A 17,189-nucleotide genomic window follows, 5' to 3' on the forward strand; every position below is an offset into this window, starting at 1 on the left:
TTAGGAATCAAAAACATTTAACAGACCCCTTAACATTTGTTTTTGGCTCGAATAAAATTATAAAGATCCATGCCCAAGTAACCTATATCAAAAATTTCAAGTGTTCAGACCCAAAATTAGCAGAGGAGTTTGGTAGAGTTTTCAAAGGTCAAATCGTTCAACTTTGACCCCTTAATAGCCAAATTTCTGGCTGAAAACCCGATTAAAAATATTTTCTCACAAATCTCATTACCCCTTATGTCAAATCTCGAATCTGTAGACCAAAAATTGACAGAGTTATTTGGTAAGGAAGTGTGCATACACACATACAGACAGACACAAATATACAGACATTTTCACTTTTATAGATATACTAGCAGTTCCGCTCGGTTTTGCTCGGGCCCTATGCACTGTTGATAACTTTATGTGCATATGTATATATTAAAAGGTGTGAATATGTACGGTAATGCCTTTCTATATAATAGGCTTCCTTAACTACCATACAGAAAAGTTGGTAGAGACCGCTGACATCAATTTTTTTTTTTTTTTTTTTTTAACTTTGACCTCAATTTTGACCCCTTAACATTTGTTTTGGGCTCAAATCAAATTAAAATGTTTGACCCATGTCCAAGTAACCTACATTTAAAATTTCAAGTGTTTAGACCCAAAATTGGTGGAGCAGTTTGATAGAGTCTACAAAGGTCAACTCTATAAACTTTGAACTCTTGCCAGCCAAATTTTTGTCCAAAAACTAATTAAAAAGCTTGCTGCATGTCTGAATACCCTGCATGTAAAATTTCAAATGTTTAGACCAAAATTGGCTGAATAGTTTGCTAGAGACCGCAAAAGTAAATTCTTTTGAACTTTGACCCCTTGGAAGCCAAATATTTGGCCAAATACTGATTAAGAAGCTTGCCCTATGTCTGAATACACTTTATGTAAAATTTCAAATGTTTAGACCAAAAATTGGCTGAGTAATTTGGTAGAGATCACAGAGGTCAATTATTTTTTAACTTTGACCCCAATTATAACCCCATAACATTTGTTTTCGGTTCAAATCAAATTATAAAGTTAGATCCATGTCCAAGTAACCTATATCTAAAATTGCAAGTGTTTAGACCTAAAATTGGCGAAGGAGTTTGGTAGAGTTCTTAAAGGTCAAATCGTTGAACTTGGACCCCTTACCACCAAAATTTCTGGCTGAAACCCGATTGAAAAGATTTTCCCAAATCTCAATACCCCTTATGTAAAACCGCGAGTCTGTAGACTGAAAAATTGACAGAGTTATTTGGTAGGGAAGTGTACACAGTCAGACAGATATCTTCATTTATATATATATATATATATATATATATTGCTCTACCTCTCTGTCTTTCTCTTTTTCCCCTTCCTCACCCTCTGCTCAGCCCATTCATCTCTAACTGGACATGCACACACATCATACAACTGTTCTTCATATAATAGATTTCTCGTTTGACTTTTAGCTGGACATACATACATACACACAAACAACTATATTCTATATAATAGACTAGTAGGGCTACCTGGCATTGCCCAAATCTAAAATGTATGCTATTCCTATTAAAACTTCTATCTTTCTACCGCTCTACCTATCTATCTTGGTCTCTTCACTCCCCTCTTTCTTCTTCATCCAGTTCATTACTCTCTAGCTTGACACACACATACAACTATTTTATATAATGGATTCCTTAAGGAAAGAGTTGGCTTTTTTTTTCTTTTTTGAATTAGTACATAACGCTGAAAAAAGAAAAAAAAGATCACCCCCCCTCCATCTCCGAACTTCCTGACAAAGCATAACCCAGTTGACCGCAAGGGAATGAATAATTTTTTGAAAGTTTTAGATAATATTCACCCAGGATAATATCAATCAACAAGAAGATATTGACTTTGTGAATGTTTGTTTTGTAGTTTTTGACTTTTAATTGGACATACAAACACACATACATACAGAAAACAGCCCTTTATATAATTACTAGTGTAAAAAAGGGACTTGGATGGCATCAGCCAGAAGTGGAAACAAAAACAAAATTTTGTAAGAAAAAAAATTGACACGTGCCAGGCGCGAACTTACATAATTCAAGTTAGCAAGTGAATGCTTTTATCGATGGATTCACGAGGACGCAGATATTTTAATGTGGCAAATTTAGCTATTTAAAATAGAAGAACATGACGGTTAGCACATGCACGGTTTGCAAACCACGTCAAAAGCAATGTCTTTATTTTTACCCCCCCCCTCCCCCCAAAAAAAGATTAAAAAATGATATTTATACACAAAATAATCAATGTTTTTTCCAGTTTTTCAATATTTTTTTGTCGGAGAGACTGCTCTTTCTAACACTGCCATGTTTGTGCCCGTAGGATATGGATGACAAAAGTTTTTAGCAGACATACGGACACGCACACAGATGTTTGAGATTTATTTAATAGATTATTAATACGAAAAAAAAAATTTTTTTTTCATTAATACAGAAGGACAAATATTTATTGATTACTTACTGGAGACTGTTGATATCTTTATAGCCTCCTTTGACGCTATAATCTCCAATACAGCGGGTGTTCTCTGAATTGCCCAACTTGCGCAGTCTTTTCAGTTTGTCAATATCAACTCCAATTCTTTGGAGACGCAGCAGTTCATTTTCATTATTAATAGTATGGTCGACAGAAAGCTGGTGTACTTGAATGCCTTTGTCTACCATTCTGCAGAGAAGAGCTCTAGTGTTACCTAAAGAACATAACAATTAAATCAACATTAAACAATGCCTCACAAACAGTTCTAATAAAAAAAAAAATACAGCAACAATCAAGATATTTAACGACAGCCCAGGTGAAGGGAGTTGAATCTCATTTAATCTAAATATATTTATCTTGCTTACATAACTTTTACAAAAAAAATAAGATAGAACACAATTTAATTACATAAAAAAAAATTTAAACGAATAATAAAAAATAATGACATCAAAAAGTATTATTAATGGCTACTTATCAAGGTTATGAATTTTAGTATGTTCTAATACACATTGTTTCAGAATTATTATTACGTGAATGCTGGATATATATTAGATGGACATGAACGTTCTTGCGGAATTTTTTATTTTGATTTGAAATGATGTATTTTCAAATAAGCTTCCATTATAACACCTTTACATTTTTCACTTTATCTAATCATGTAAATTACAATCATTTTAAAACAATTTTGTCTTTTATTCAGAACGCTGAATAAAAGATGGAAAAAAAAAAAGCAAATGTGCACAATTTTCTCATTTCAATAATAGGTCGGAAAGCTGCAAAAACAGTTTGCAATATCAACAAAGCATGTGGTCCAGAAACCACTACTTAACGCACAGCACAATGGTGATTTAAGAAATCTTGTAGTGGCGATGAGAGTCTTGGAGATGATGTGCAAAGTGGTTGGCCATCAGATGCTGATAATGATAAATTAAGAGCCCTAGTCAAAACCAACCCACACACAACTGTTCGAGAACTTGCTTTTGAATTAGATGTAACGTGTATAATGATTTCCAACCACTTGAGAGATTGGAAAGACAAAAATACTTGATAACTAGGTGCCTCACAAATTGAACGACAACCAAAAGAAATGCTGTTATGAAAGGTAATTTTCCTTTCTTTTACACAAGAAAGGCTCATTTCTCGACTGGGTTGTTACTTGCGATGAAAAGCGGGTTCTTTATGACAACCGGTAATGCTCAACTCAATGGTTAGATGCCGACGAAGCTCCATGGCGCTTCCCAGTTGGACCAAAAGAAGGTCATGCTGACTGTTTGGTGATCTGTGACCGGTCTCATCCATTAGTTTTTTGAATGCAGGTGAAACCATTACGATGGTGAACTACTGTCAACAAATGGATGAAATACATCAGAAACTTTGGCAACAACACCCAGCATTAATCAACAGAAAAGGCTCAATTCTTCATGACCATGCCTGATCACACATTACTAAACCAACTCTGCAGAAGTTGAACGAATTGGGCTATGAAACTACCTCATCCGCCATACTCTCCAGACCTCTCATCTACTGACTACCACTTTTTCAAGCACCTCGATAACTTTCTGCATGAGAAAAGCTTCAAAAACCCAAGCGATATCAAAAACGCCTTCAGCGACTTCATCACCACCAGAAAGCAAGATTTTTACGTTACTGGCATAAATACACTTGTTTTGCATTGGCAAAATGTGTTGATTCTGATGGTACTTATTTTGATCAATAAATTTTTGTTTGAGTCAAGATATGTTCATCTGAATTTACAAGTTAAAAATTGCAAGAACTGATTGATCATTAATACCTGCTGTTTTATAGAAACACTGGAAACTCAGCCTGTATAGCGAAAAATACCAAGTTTATGCTATGGCGAGCTTATTGATAGAAAAATAATTACACTTGGTATTTTTAACCTCATGGCGGAGTTTTCACGATAAATTTGTCACCCTAAAGAAAACAACACTACGGCTTTAAAAGTTTTACTGCAAAAAAATCAATTCAGGTAACTTGATTATGTAGTAGAGATGACATTTATTAAATGGAGCTGCCTTCAGCCACAATCACTACCTTGATATGGGTTCGGAACTGGGAGCATGCCTTTTCCACAAACACCAGTGGGAGCTCAACGAATACATGGTGGATGGTGGCGATCAGGCTGACTTTGGTTGTGGGAGGTCATGTTGGTGATGTTCTTAACATATGACCAAATAACCAGCGGGTTCAGGCTGGGGAAGGACAGGGCCAGTGAGAGAAGGGTACAAAGTCACAATATTCCTAACGCCAAGCCTGAGCCTCTTTGGACTTTTGGGCCAGCGCTGAGTCTTGCTGCAACACCCAGGACTGACAAGCGGCACCTGATTGCATCAGGGGACCACCACACTCTTCAGCACATCCAGACACTTTCGTGTTGACTTTCAAGCCGACTTCGAAGATGTGAGGTAGCATGATATGGCCCTTGCTTGAAACCACACCAAAGACCATAACTATGACCAAAAACTTCATTGAGCTCTGCCCTCAAGCATTGAATCGTCCAGATTTGCATTTTGAGGGTGCTAGTAATGGTCCTGTTGTCATAACTTAAATAGGTAGAGAGCATAAGTTCTATAGCGGTGCATCTCCAATCTCGCCTGTTGAACATTGTGTCACTTTCAGGCATGATAGAAGGCTCCTATCACTCTTGGGATTTGTACACACGCAACTGACCAACTAGTAGATGGTCGGTAACAAAAAAAATGATTTTCATCAAAAAGAAATGGAATCATGTTGTCTTTCCTATAGTGATAATTTTACCGTTCCAGCCTGTATTACTTAATTTCATTCAACTTACTAATTTCCTGTATGGGCTGGGAGAAGCCAAGTCAGGATAATCACCCCTGGTTAGAATCTTCGACTCTAAAATGGCGCTTCAGCCTTACGTTCTCGTAACACAGAATAAAAATAAAAAAAGATTTAAAGTACATCGAGTGCAGATTCGCGCCCTGGAATGACACGTTGTCTGAGATTCATGAATAATTCATTTAACCTTGAACAATTCAAACGCAAAGCAAGAATGACAACACGTGGCTAAAATATCATAAGGGCTTTATTAAACATGTAAATGAAATTTAATGTAACGCCCCAATGGGTTGGGGTAAGGTCGAGCAAACGAGAAATTAAGCCAAGAAAAAAATAATGAAATCAAACATAAGAAAAAAGAAGGGATAAAAGAAATGACATGAAGGTCTTTCTAGAATAGCGATCCAAGAAAAAAAATATATAAACATGGATGGAGACGGGGTTGGATTTGGGAGCTGGGGTTTACAAATTAAAAATAAAATGTCGACAGAATGTACCGCATGACCAGCGTAGCTTTTTTTTTTTCTTTGTTGTTTTTCTTTCTTCTTTCTTTTAGACATTTTTAAAAGTCCATGAACACAGATGTTTCCTTCTACAGTCCCTTTCAAATTTGTCGGCATCGTCTCATCAACCCGGAACTTGTATGAGCTGCGCACCATTTTCCATCGTTCCATGTGGGCATCATTTCCGCAATGATTTTTTTTTTTTTTTTTCTGGCGGTCGAATGTTAAGTTTCTTTTCATGGGGGTTTGAGTTAGACAGCAAAAGAAGGTCCTCCATTTGATCCTCGAAACCGTACGGAGATGATTCGTCTGTCATATCTGGTCACTGATTCCTCCATTGCTTTTTGGCATAACGGCGCGAGGGATTTTTCCATCCGCTCTCCTTGTGGTCTCTGCCCAAAAAGACCAGGATTTTTCATTTCTCCTGCTTAGAGATTTTTCCTATCTCACTCCCTTCTTTTTTGCTGCTACTACTTCCTATCGCCTTGGGTTTTACAGTGAGAGAGATAGTGATAAAGTTCTCATTGCTAGTGCTGTTGTGTGTGAGGGAAGGGGTGCTTGGTAGGGGTCTACGTTTGGTTTGAAGAAGGAGGAAGGGGGGGGTTGCTTCTCACAGATATTTATGCATTTATTACCCCTTTCTTTCGTTTCTTTTCCCTCTCCACCTATATTGTTACACTACTTTGAATTCGTCCCAACTAACCCTTCCAACAAATACATGATTTGAAGAGATAGAAGATTTCACAAACACATTTTATATCTTTAAAAGGGAGAACAGTGAAGAGAAGTCATTAAAGATGTTTGTGCTAATGGAGAATCAGAGATCTATATAAATAAAACAGTAGATGTATATATGCATGTCTATCTGCGTGCAAATATTTAACTAATAAACTCTTAAACTACTGGTCACATAACACTGAAATTAACAGGAAATAGTGATCATACACCAATTGCCGACATATTTCTATTACTTTAGCACATGTACAAATTCATTCATAGCTTGAAGTGGTTTGATTTTAAATCTTTCTTATCTGTCGGTAGCTCAAACAGTAGAGAATGCATCTGGAGTGCTAAATTTTCTTATTCTAGCTGATGGCACTCAAGTTATTTTTTTTTTTTAATTTAGAAATCAATACTAATACATATATTGATTTCTATGTAATTTCCCCCTGCTTATTATTTTTATTTATTTATATTTTTCTCTCCCTCACCATATTCATGCCAATTTTTTCTTTCTTTTTTTTAAATGGCAAGTTTCCTCGATTTAGCTTTGTTGAGCGAGGAACGAAACGTAGTTAGCTATCCTTTATTTTCATTTTTTATCATCATGTTAACTGGTCTAAATTTAGCCATTATGTATATGAAATATAATAGAGAATTAGCTCTGTAATAATAAAAATGAAATCTACATGAATCAAAATATATTTAAGTGTATTTTACGACTGGGAAAGACTGGGTGCCACCTGCTAGTATACAATAAAACTAATTTATATTTTTCTTTAAAATTCTAAATAATTTCCCATAATTTTTGGTGTAGGCACCTACTTTTGCTTGATATCAAAAAAGTTTTTCTGTTAATTTACTTTGAACTGACATATTTCATGTATGTCTAATGTTTCAAAAAATTCAGATGATCCACTGCGAAATTAGAAGCCAAAGGGTATAAAATAAAAGCTACTCTGAGCTTTAGATGCTAAAAAAAAAAAAAAAAAAAGTTTTTTTTTCATTTTAAAAAATAATAAATTGAATAAATTTTTAAAATTTCAAAATTACTAAAATTGTGCTTGAAATCTGTTTAGAGACCAATTTAGCTGGAATTTTCGGAAATGGTCTAGCTAATAGATCCAAAGTAGTAAACATTTGAAACTAAACCTTGTTGCATTTTGAATGAATCATATCACAAAAGAAAATAAAATAAAAAACTTACCCACATTAATTTCAAACATTTTGTTGTTATGAATAAGAACAACTGTAGCAGTTGTTCCACCTGCTATTTTTGCTTCAACATCTTGCAATTTTTTCTGAATGTTTTGTGATGGACCGTAATTTGAATTCTGCAACAAAGAAAATATATGTCTTAGATTTTATATGCAGTTTTAACAAAGATAAACAATATATATATATCTACCATTGAAGTAAATTTTTTTTCCAATTTTGTATTCAAATATAGAGATTAATAACACAAAGTTCTTTAAGAAAGCTTGATAGTGCAATATTATAGCTATAAATACTTTTACAATATATCGCTTCAGACACATTTTTATGCTACTTAAAAAAAAAAAAAAAAAAAAAAATGATGGTTTCAGCTAGTTATAAACTATATATATATATATATATATATATATAGTGTTCAGTCGATTAATCGGAAAAATTAGAACTTTTTAAAGTATTGGAATCAGAAAACCCGTTTCCCAGACCAGCAAGAACAACACGCATCACTTCTAGATCTGTTTCTGACCACGGTTCCCGATGACTGTGTAACTAATACCCACAGCCCACTTGGGAAAGCCGATCATGCAGTGGTAATAGTTGAAATAGCCCTAAGCTTTAGAGCCAAAACTGAAGAGCCACTGCTCAAAACAATGAGATATTATAAAAAGGCTGACTGGGAAGCCATCAGAGATCTCATCAGGGACGCCCCATGGCAAAATATCTTTTCACTTCCTGCTGGACAGTGCGCAAATAAGACCACTGAATGGTTCAAAACAGCAATTGAAGCACATGTTCCCACACAGAAATTTTATAGCAAGCCCCACTCTCTCCAATGGTTTACTTCTACTTGTGCAGCTGCCATTACGCAAAGGCAGCATGCGTTACTGCAGATTTAACCGACATAAGTCCAGTTCAAACAGGCAGAAGTATATAGAAGCCAGAAATAACTGTAAGAAAGAAATAGCGACAGCTAATTGAGAATTTACTGAAACCACCAGAAAACACATCAAAGCACAGAAATTAGGGACCCGCGACTTCTGGAAAATCTACAACAGTGTAGTAAATAATGGGTAATCAACAATACCCCCACTATCCAACAATCATGAGGTTGTTTGCTCTGCAACTGAGAAGGCTAATATGCTTGCCAGTCGGTTTTCCTCCAACTCCACACTGGACCCTGCCAACCACCCCCTCCCTGACTTTCCTTTGTGGACAGACGCCACACTAGACGATCTGGAAATCACCCCTTCTCAGGTGCATGCTATCATAAGAAATCTTGGCACTGCAAAAGCATGTGGACCTGATCTCATCCCGAATGTGCTATTAAAAAAGTGCTCCGCCGAAGTAGCTCCAGTTCTCTCCAAACTTTACAACAAATGCCTTAATGAATCTTGCTTTCCTGCCTGCTGGAAAACTGCTTCTGTAGTACCAGTTTTCAAGAATTCTGGCGAAAGAACTGACACAGTAAATTATCGCCCATTAGCCTCCTCTCACTTTTCGCCAAAATATTTTAACCAAGCTCTAGTCCATCACCTTACAGATGCTAAACTTCAATAATGTGGATTTAGACAAGCCTGTTCAACAGCAGACATCCTAACTGTAATGTAACGTACATACCATTCACTGGACAAAGCGGAGGAGGGTAGAGCGGTAGCTCTGGATATATCTAAGGCTTTTGACAGGGTATGGCATGAAGGTCTTCTCAGGAAAATCAGATCATATGATATCACTGGAAGAATACATGACATAATTAAATCCTTCTTAGATAAGAGAAAAATCCAAGTTGTCCTCGACGGTCATACATCTAAACAATACAATATAAATGCAAGAGTGCCTCAGGGGTCTATCCTGAGACCTCTGTTATTCCTAATATTCATAAATGACCTTGATAAAATTGCCTGTGAGATGGGTATATATGCTGATGACACCACACTATAACAGACACGACAGGAAAACAAATGAACACATATCTAAAGAAATGGGAGAAGCACTAGAGGATGACCTCCGATCTGTAGTGGAATGGGGACATAAATGGATGGTCACATTCAATGTTGCCAAGACTAAGCTTGTTTCCTTCAATAATTACAAGAAACCTTCTCTACCACCAATAGCAATGGCCAAAGATTCTTTATCTGAAAATACATGCTTTAAACTCCTCTGCCTAACGCTCTCAGGAAACAGGAGTTGGAACAATTACATTGAGAGTATCGTCAGAACCGCTGCGAAGAATGTAGGTTCTCTCAATCGTGCTAGAAAGATACTAATGCCCGAAAGTATCCTATACCTCTATAAGGCCATCATTCGCCCATGTATGGAGTATTGTTATATTTGGGCTGGTGCATCTACCACTAGTCTCTTGCTCCTAGACAAGGTTCAAAAGAGTCGCCAATCTGATAGGTCCTGAACTGTCCTCTAAACTTCAGCCCCTGTCCCATCGATGAAATGTTGCATCCCTCTGCCTTTTCTACAAGTACTTTAACGGTGAATGCTCTGACAAACTGCAAGCACTTGTGCCCCCTCGACGTAAATACCCCCAACAAACCCGACAAGCAGCTTAAGCCCACACCCCTTCACAGTAGAGATCCCTAGATGTAAGAAAGCCTTCTACTCCAGTAGTTTCTTCCCCAGGACAGCTAAACTTTGGAATTCACTGCTAGGTCCCTGCTTCCCCAACTGTACTGACATGCAGAAGTTCAAGTGCAACGTGAACCAACATCTTGCTGCCCAACTCCCTACACTGTACCCCCGATGCCTATGTCCCTGATGGTAGACCCCTACAACAAAGTGGCAGTATGCCTTGTTTGGGGTAAAAAAAAAAAGTTTGTGCCTATTTTCTGATGCCAAAAACGATTCTTTTAATTGTCCTTTTTATTTGATTTTATTTAAAATAAAATCTTCCACTGCTGGTAGTAATGTTAAAATAATAAAAATTTATTGATTTTTAAACTACCAGTAAAACTAAAATGTACGGAATATCCCTACATATATATTAGACACACACACACACACACACACACAGAATTAGGTTCATTTTTGTATCTGAAGATATTACAAATGAGAAAAAAAAAAAAAAAAAAAAAATACTTGTCAATCATAATTATCAAGACATGCTTATTTAAATTATTAAAAATGTTTTGCTAGGATGAGAGGCAGATGTGTGTGTGGGAGGGGGTACTAAAACTGAAAGTATCCCTGGTCAGAGTCCTACCACCCAGGAGATATTTTCTTTGCTTGAAAAAGTAAGCGTTTCAAGGGAAATTCATGCTAAGACTGACCTGCTTGGGAAAAGTAATCCCAAATAATCCCTTACGAATAGGGGCAGACTGTCTGGATATTATCTTCTGGTCCCAGAATCGATTGAGATAAAATCTTTCCAGGAGATAAGAAGGGGAAGTGGTCAGAGTCAATCTTTGTTCTCTTCTGGAGGAGAAACAAGTGTAGAAATTGAAGCTGAACATTTGATGTAGGCAGTTAATTTTCCTCAGAGCTGCCAAGCAGTTTGACCAGTGTGGCTCTCCAGATAGATGGTGTCCCTTGGGACTCTTGACTGAAGGTTGGTTGGTCGTTCGGTTTTTGGCCTATCAATAGCTGCATGGTCATTTAAGGCCAAATAAGTTTTTTTTGTTTTTTTTTTTTTATTGGGGTTTGTCTTAGTAAGGTAGGTGTTCTTTATCTTCCAATATGTTGAGGTGAAATTGGAAGGTTAGTAAAAGATTTGGGTTGAAATTGTTTTTTTTTTTTTAAGTTAGATTTATATTTTGGAGAAGAGATTTACCTATTTCAAGTAATTTAGAATTTTTTTTTCATTTATATTTTCAAAGAGATCTTTAATGTTGTTAGTGCTGTAGTGTTTTTGGCATGGGGAGCTAGGTCCATGAAGTTAGTTAGAAAATGTTTAACGGTGTAGCTTTCTTGGCAAGGTAGACATTCAGGTGGATATTCTCCTTTTAATAGGAATGAGTGGGTGATATTTGTGTGCTTTGTTCTTAATCTTGTAATAATCACCTCTTCTTTTCAGTTTAGTTTAGATTTGGGACTCCATTCTCCAAGTGTACGTTTGATTTCTTGTAGTTTTTTTTTGTATAAGTGTTTCATTGTTGTTGCTATTTTGTTTTGATGCATAGGTTTATGGTTGGTTTAAAGTCGGTGTAGGGGATTTTTATGTTGGATATTTCCAGGTTTAGTGACTCTTTAGCAGCTAGGTCAGCTTTTGTGTTTCCTAGGATGCCAATTTGGCTTGGGATCCAGCATAGGATGATTTGTTTTTGAGTATGAAGAAAATCAAGTTTGTGTAATAGATTAGTTATTAGCAGATTGCGAGTGTTCTTTTCTTTTAATAAAGAACTGATAAAGAGTCCAAAAATATTATAAACTTGTTTGCTTGATCGGCACTTACAATATTAAGAGCCAGGTTTATTTCTGAGGCTTCATCACTAAAGATGGAAGACCTATCAGGTAGGCGTTTTTGGATTTTTCTTTGCTGATAATTGGCAGAACTTCCGACTTTTTCTTTGGTTTTAGCTCTGTCAGTATAAATGTGTTCATAATCTGGATAGTCATGAAGGATGTCATGTATTTTTTTCCATAAAGATGGGTTTAATTGTGTTGGATTTGGGGTGTTTTGAGAGATTTAATAGTGTAGTAGTATGTTTTGGATGTTCGGATGGGTTTACAGAGGTTTTGGAAAGCCAGAATGGATGTTTAAGTGTAGAAGCTTTGTGGATTTGCAAGATGTTAATTTTGGCTTTGTCTTTTATTTCTTCCATGCGGAAGGCTTGATTGCTTTTTCCTTTTTTTGGAATAGGGTTTGGTGTCTGGGGTGAGAGACACTCTGGTATATAGGGCTTGAGGTGTTAGATGCAAGTTTTGTATAGTATTGTAGGGCTAATTTTGTCCATCTCATTTCAAGTGTAGGTTCATTTGTTTCTGCATAGAGACTCTCGACTGGTGTAGTGGTAAATGCTCCAAGTGCTAGTCGGAGTCCTTGGTGAATTGTGTTGAGTTCTCTAATGTAGGATTTTCTTGTTGCACCGTAGATAAAGCAGCCATAGTCCAACTTTGATCTTATCAGTGTTTGGTAGAGTTTTAGAATTGTTTTGCGATCAGCTCCCCAGTTTGTATGAGCTATGGTTCTCACAAGTTGAATCCTTTGGTTGCATTTTTTTCTTAAGTATTTAATGTAGGGTATAAAGGTGAGTTTTTTGTCAAAGGTGATTCTAAGATATTTGTATTGATTTGTAACTGTTAGTTTATTGTTAATTTTTAGCTCAGGGTCAGGATGTATTTTTCTCTGTTGACAGAAGTGGACACATTTTGTTTTTGTTTGAGAAAAGCTGAAGCTGTTTTTGATAGCCCAGTTGCTTATTTTGTTGATGCATAGTTGTACGTGTCGTTCAATAGTGTTCATATGTTTGGCCTTAAAACTTATGAAATCGTCAACATCGATGGCATAGTTTGTTCCGGTGTTTATGTTATTAGCTATATTGTTTATTTTTACATTAAAAAGTGTGACTGAAAGAATTCCACCTTGGGGAACTCCCAGTTCTTGTTTTTGAGACTTTGATAGGCAGTTTCCTAGTCTTACTTGGAAGGAAGGATCTGTCACTCAGATAGTTTTTGATAAATGTTGACATTCTGCCTTTTAGACCTAGTTCATTCAAGTCTTTTAATATTTCGAACTTTCAAGTGGTATCGAAGACTTTTTCTATGTCAAAGAAAACTGTTACCACATGTTCTTTGAGGATGAAGGCTTCTCTAATATAGATTTCCAAATTTATGATGTGGTCAATAGGGTTTCTGCCCTTTTGGAAGCCTGCTTGGTGTTCAGAGATTAGGTGATTTCTTTCTAGGTACCAGGTTAGTCTTCTATTGATCATTCGCTCGAGGCTTTTGCAGATGCAGCTTGTAAGTGCAATGGGACGATAGTTTATTGCATCTGAGGGGTCATTTGAAGGTTTAGGTATGGGAATTATAATGGCGTGTCTCCAAGTGTCAGGGAATTTTTCATTGAAAATTTTGAGGAGGTATTCTTTTGATTCCATTGGCAATTCTTTTAGGAAAACATAGTGAATTTCATCAGGTCTGGCTGTTGAATTATGGGTGTTTTTGAGAGATTCTTCTAGTTCGTACATAGTAAGGATTTGATTGTAGTATTCAGTGTTGTCTGAGTGGAAGCGGATTTACTGTTGTTCTGCTTGGTTTTTGATGACTTGGAATTCTTTGTTCCTATTAGTTGGTGAGTAGTTTTTGGCAAAGTTTTCTGCTAAGATTTCAGCTGTTTTTTTTGTTAGTGATTTTGATATTGTTATGAATGAGATGTTTATTATATATTTCATCTCAGAGGATCTGGGATGTATATTTCAACTGGTTCTATGGTGTAACCAATTTTAATTTTAGGTGGAATTTTTGGAGTGTTAAATGTAATATAAGTATGGGTTGGTATTTTTTCTGAATTTTTCTTTATATAGATTCTTTTACAGTTAATGACTCCTTGTTTGCTCAGTTCATTCTGGATTTCTTTTGGTGAAGCAAGTGATAGTTCCCGGCTTCGGATAACTCCTTTGGATTGATTTAGTCTATTGTGTGGGGTGACTTTAATGTTAACGTTATGGAAAGTTTTCATATTTTCTAAGTTTAGGCTTTGGCTTATTGTCTCAATGTCGATTAATAGGTTACCATCTTTTTTTTTTTTTTTTTTTTTTTTAAATCATTTTTGGGTTTATTTTCCTGGTTAGCACTTTTTCGACGAGAAAAGGGGACAATTTTGACATCGGAGTTTCATCCAGTGATTCTAATACATAGTAGTTGGGGAAATCTGAATTTTCCTCTCTTTCTGAGCCCGATAAAGAGTGTTTGTTTTGTTTTTTGTTTTGACATAAATATGGATAAGAGTTTCATTGCCTGTGTTCCCCACCCACCTCGGAGCCCAATATTGGGACTTTGTCAAGAGGGAAACCCATTCACCTTGACAAAGTCAGAGCTACACAGGCAGTATACTCAATCAAGTAAGAAATACAGAGCATCTGTCATTACCCAAATTTCACTACCCAAATCTAGAGTGAAAAAAGTTGTTTGCTGCCATATCGAAATTAGGTTCTACACTTGCTGATTGACTCTTGGCCAGCGCTTTCAAACGTTTAATTTGGGGAGTGAAGTTTCGTTTGTTTCTATGGTTTTGTTTGAGAGGATTTCTCTTACTAATTTAAAAATTTTCAGTTTAGTCCAAACCATTGATAGTAGATGTAGGGCTTGACCTGACCAGCCGATTGATCGGATCGGGCCCCTCCGACCGCCCGTTTAACCAAAGTAAGGGCCAAAGTGATGTGTTGGTAAGAGGAGGCTCATGAACTCGTCCTCCAAGACCTTTAATTACCAGGATTCCGTTCCAAAGTGTCACGGATCGCCACCCACAGTCAACAGGTGGCCCCATTGAGGGACTTTTACCCTCTGCAGGAGGGCAGTCGGTGTATTCTAATGCCCTACCAACAGGGCCCTTGGCTGAAAGATTTGTGTCAGTTTAATACAGACAAAACTTTTATTTTACATGTTTGTCATTCAACTGTAGGAAGGCAAGTAGATTTTTATACATTCTAAAAAAAAAAAAAAAAGAAATGGCGGCTCCCAGCCTCCATCTCACTAGTCATAAAATTTGATTTTCTTAGTTAAAAGCAAAAAATACTATCAGTTTGTGATTTTTGGAATATTACATCTTCATTCCATGACGAGTACATACAAAGATTTGTCTGTATTTTTAAAATTTTTTTTTTTTTTTTTTTTAATTATGTCAAATTCTAAATAAAAACCAAAAAAAATTAAAGAAAAGCACACTATAAAATACCATCATTAAATGAAGAACAAAGTAAATACAAAACGTTGTATAAATTTTAATTACCTCCTGAATTTCAAACTGTAAAGCAGCTTTCTCTGACAGAAATTCAATAACAGACTCAAAATAACCCTTTTCAACAGCAGTGAATGCCTATAAGATAAAAAAAAAGGAATCAACAAACATGATCAACATTCACAATCAAATATAAAAATATCAGTTTATACTGGGTCTTCAATAGATGTTGGTAAAGTACCTATTAACGTCATTTCCTATACTTGCCTAGCTTCTACAACTTTATAGCAAGTATGAAAATAAATATTTGTGTGAAAGATATTTGCTACTTAGTATTTGCGTGAAAGAGTAAGTAACTATGATAAATGGGTGCTTATTTAGAATTAGAACAAAAATCGAAATTTTGAATTTCAATTAAAACCATTAATTTAATGGTGTCGAAATTAATATCCAAAAATTATGAAAAAAAATATAGTAAATTAATTATTAATGAAAACAGTTAAAAAAAAATTGCAAGTTTTACTTAAATAATAAACAGGCAAGTTTGTATGATAGCAGGGGACGTAACTGCAGTCTATTTTGTTACAATTCAAAAATAATAATGGAAGAACAATGAATCGTGAAAGTACATATTTTATGCAATATGTTACTAATTATGACATGACAAGTAGACAACATTGGTCTTAGTTGAAATTGATATAACGCCTTTGGTTTTTAATGGAAATTCAATTTTGCAGCTTTCGACTTTAATTCTTATTCAAAGAAATTATTAACAAAAAATGGCTTGTAGCATATCAAATGGAAGTAAATTACAGATTACAATTATGTTTACAAGTTCATTAAACTAATTAGGATAATTAAATTTCATTTTTAATGGCTTCAAGTTATCGTGACAATTATCGGGTGAGTTTCTACCACTATTTTGTAGAATTTTTTATTTTTAAGTCATTGTTGAACTTCAAGAGGCATCACAGCCATTTTTTTTTCTTGTTTTCATGTAAGACTCGACACTACTTATTTTTTTGAACAGAATAAACATTTACAACACCAAAAATTTATCGAGGTAGGTAGAAGAGTACTTGCCTTTGGTAACATTTATTTGTTATATATTTGTTTTTTGGATACTTTCTCATGCCTCTGTGGATTGTAAAATAAACCCAATAAAAGTTATTCTTTTACTTAACTGGATAAGTAGTTTGTACGTTTGAACTCATTTAAAAGCTTAGTCATTGTCAGTCATTCTTTTTCAAATAATTTATTTTTTAAAAATATTCTTTTGCTTTCCATAATCATAAACTTATGTTTTCTAAATAACAAAAATAAAATGAATACTTTGTTTGTAAGTTAGTTAACGAACACGTGTTTACAGATGCTTTTTGTGTGCGTGCGCGACGACGCATCAAAGTTCTGATGTTTATAAGCGCTTGTCAGTATTTCTAACGACTCCGGAATACAAAGTTTTTATTCAATTCTTTTAAAATTTTAGGACAAAAGAAATTAATATTCGCTATTAAATAGCGTTTGAACAGTTTCTATCTTTACTTATCTTTGTATTACAAAGCGTTAACTTTGAGATGCTTAAT

The 17,189-nt window shown here is 35.4% G+C and overlaps 1 protein-coding gene across 4 annotated transcripts in view; it reads right to left on the reverse strand.

Annotated features, from left to right (window-relative positions):
* The window catches only part of LOC145303520 (TGF-beta-activated kinase 1 and MAP3K7-binding protein 1-like), an 85,550-nt gene that overhangs the window by 32,958 nt on the left and 35,403 nt on the right, over positions 1–17,189 (reverse strand). For all 4 annotated transcript variants that reach the window (XM_080144965.1, XM_080144966.1, XM_080144964.1 and 1 more), the window contains exons 4-6: positions 15,658–15,744; positions 7,762–7,888; positions 2,497–2,722 (exon numbers count right to left, since the gene is read on the reverse strand). In XM_080144965.1, coding sequence (XP_080001091.1) covers positions 2,497–2,722; positions 7,762–7,888; positions 15,658–15,744 — 440 coding nt within the window. The remainder of the gene's footprint in view (positions 1–2,496; positions 2,723–7,761; positions 7,889–15,657; positions 15,745–17,189) is intronic.

Source organism: Euprymna scolopes, chromosome 19 (genome assembly GCF_053919585.1).
Source record: "Euprymna scolopes isolate OS-2025 chromosome 19, ASM5391958v1, whole genome shotgun sequence".
NCBI classification, from domain to species: Eukaryota; Metazoa; Mollusca; class Cephalopoda; order Sepiida; family Sepiolidae; genus Euprymna; species Euprymna scolopes.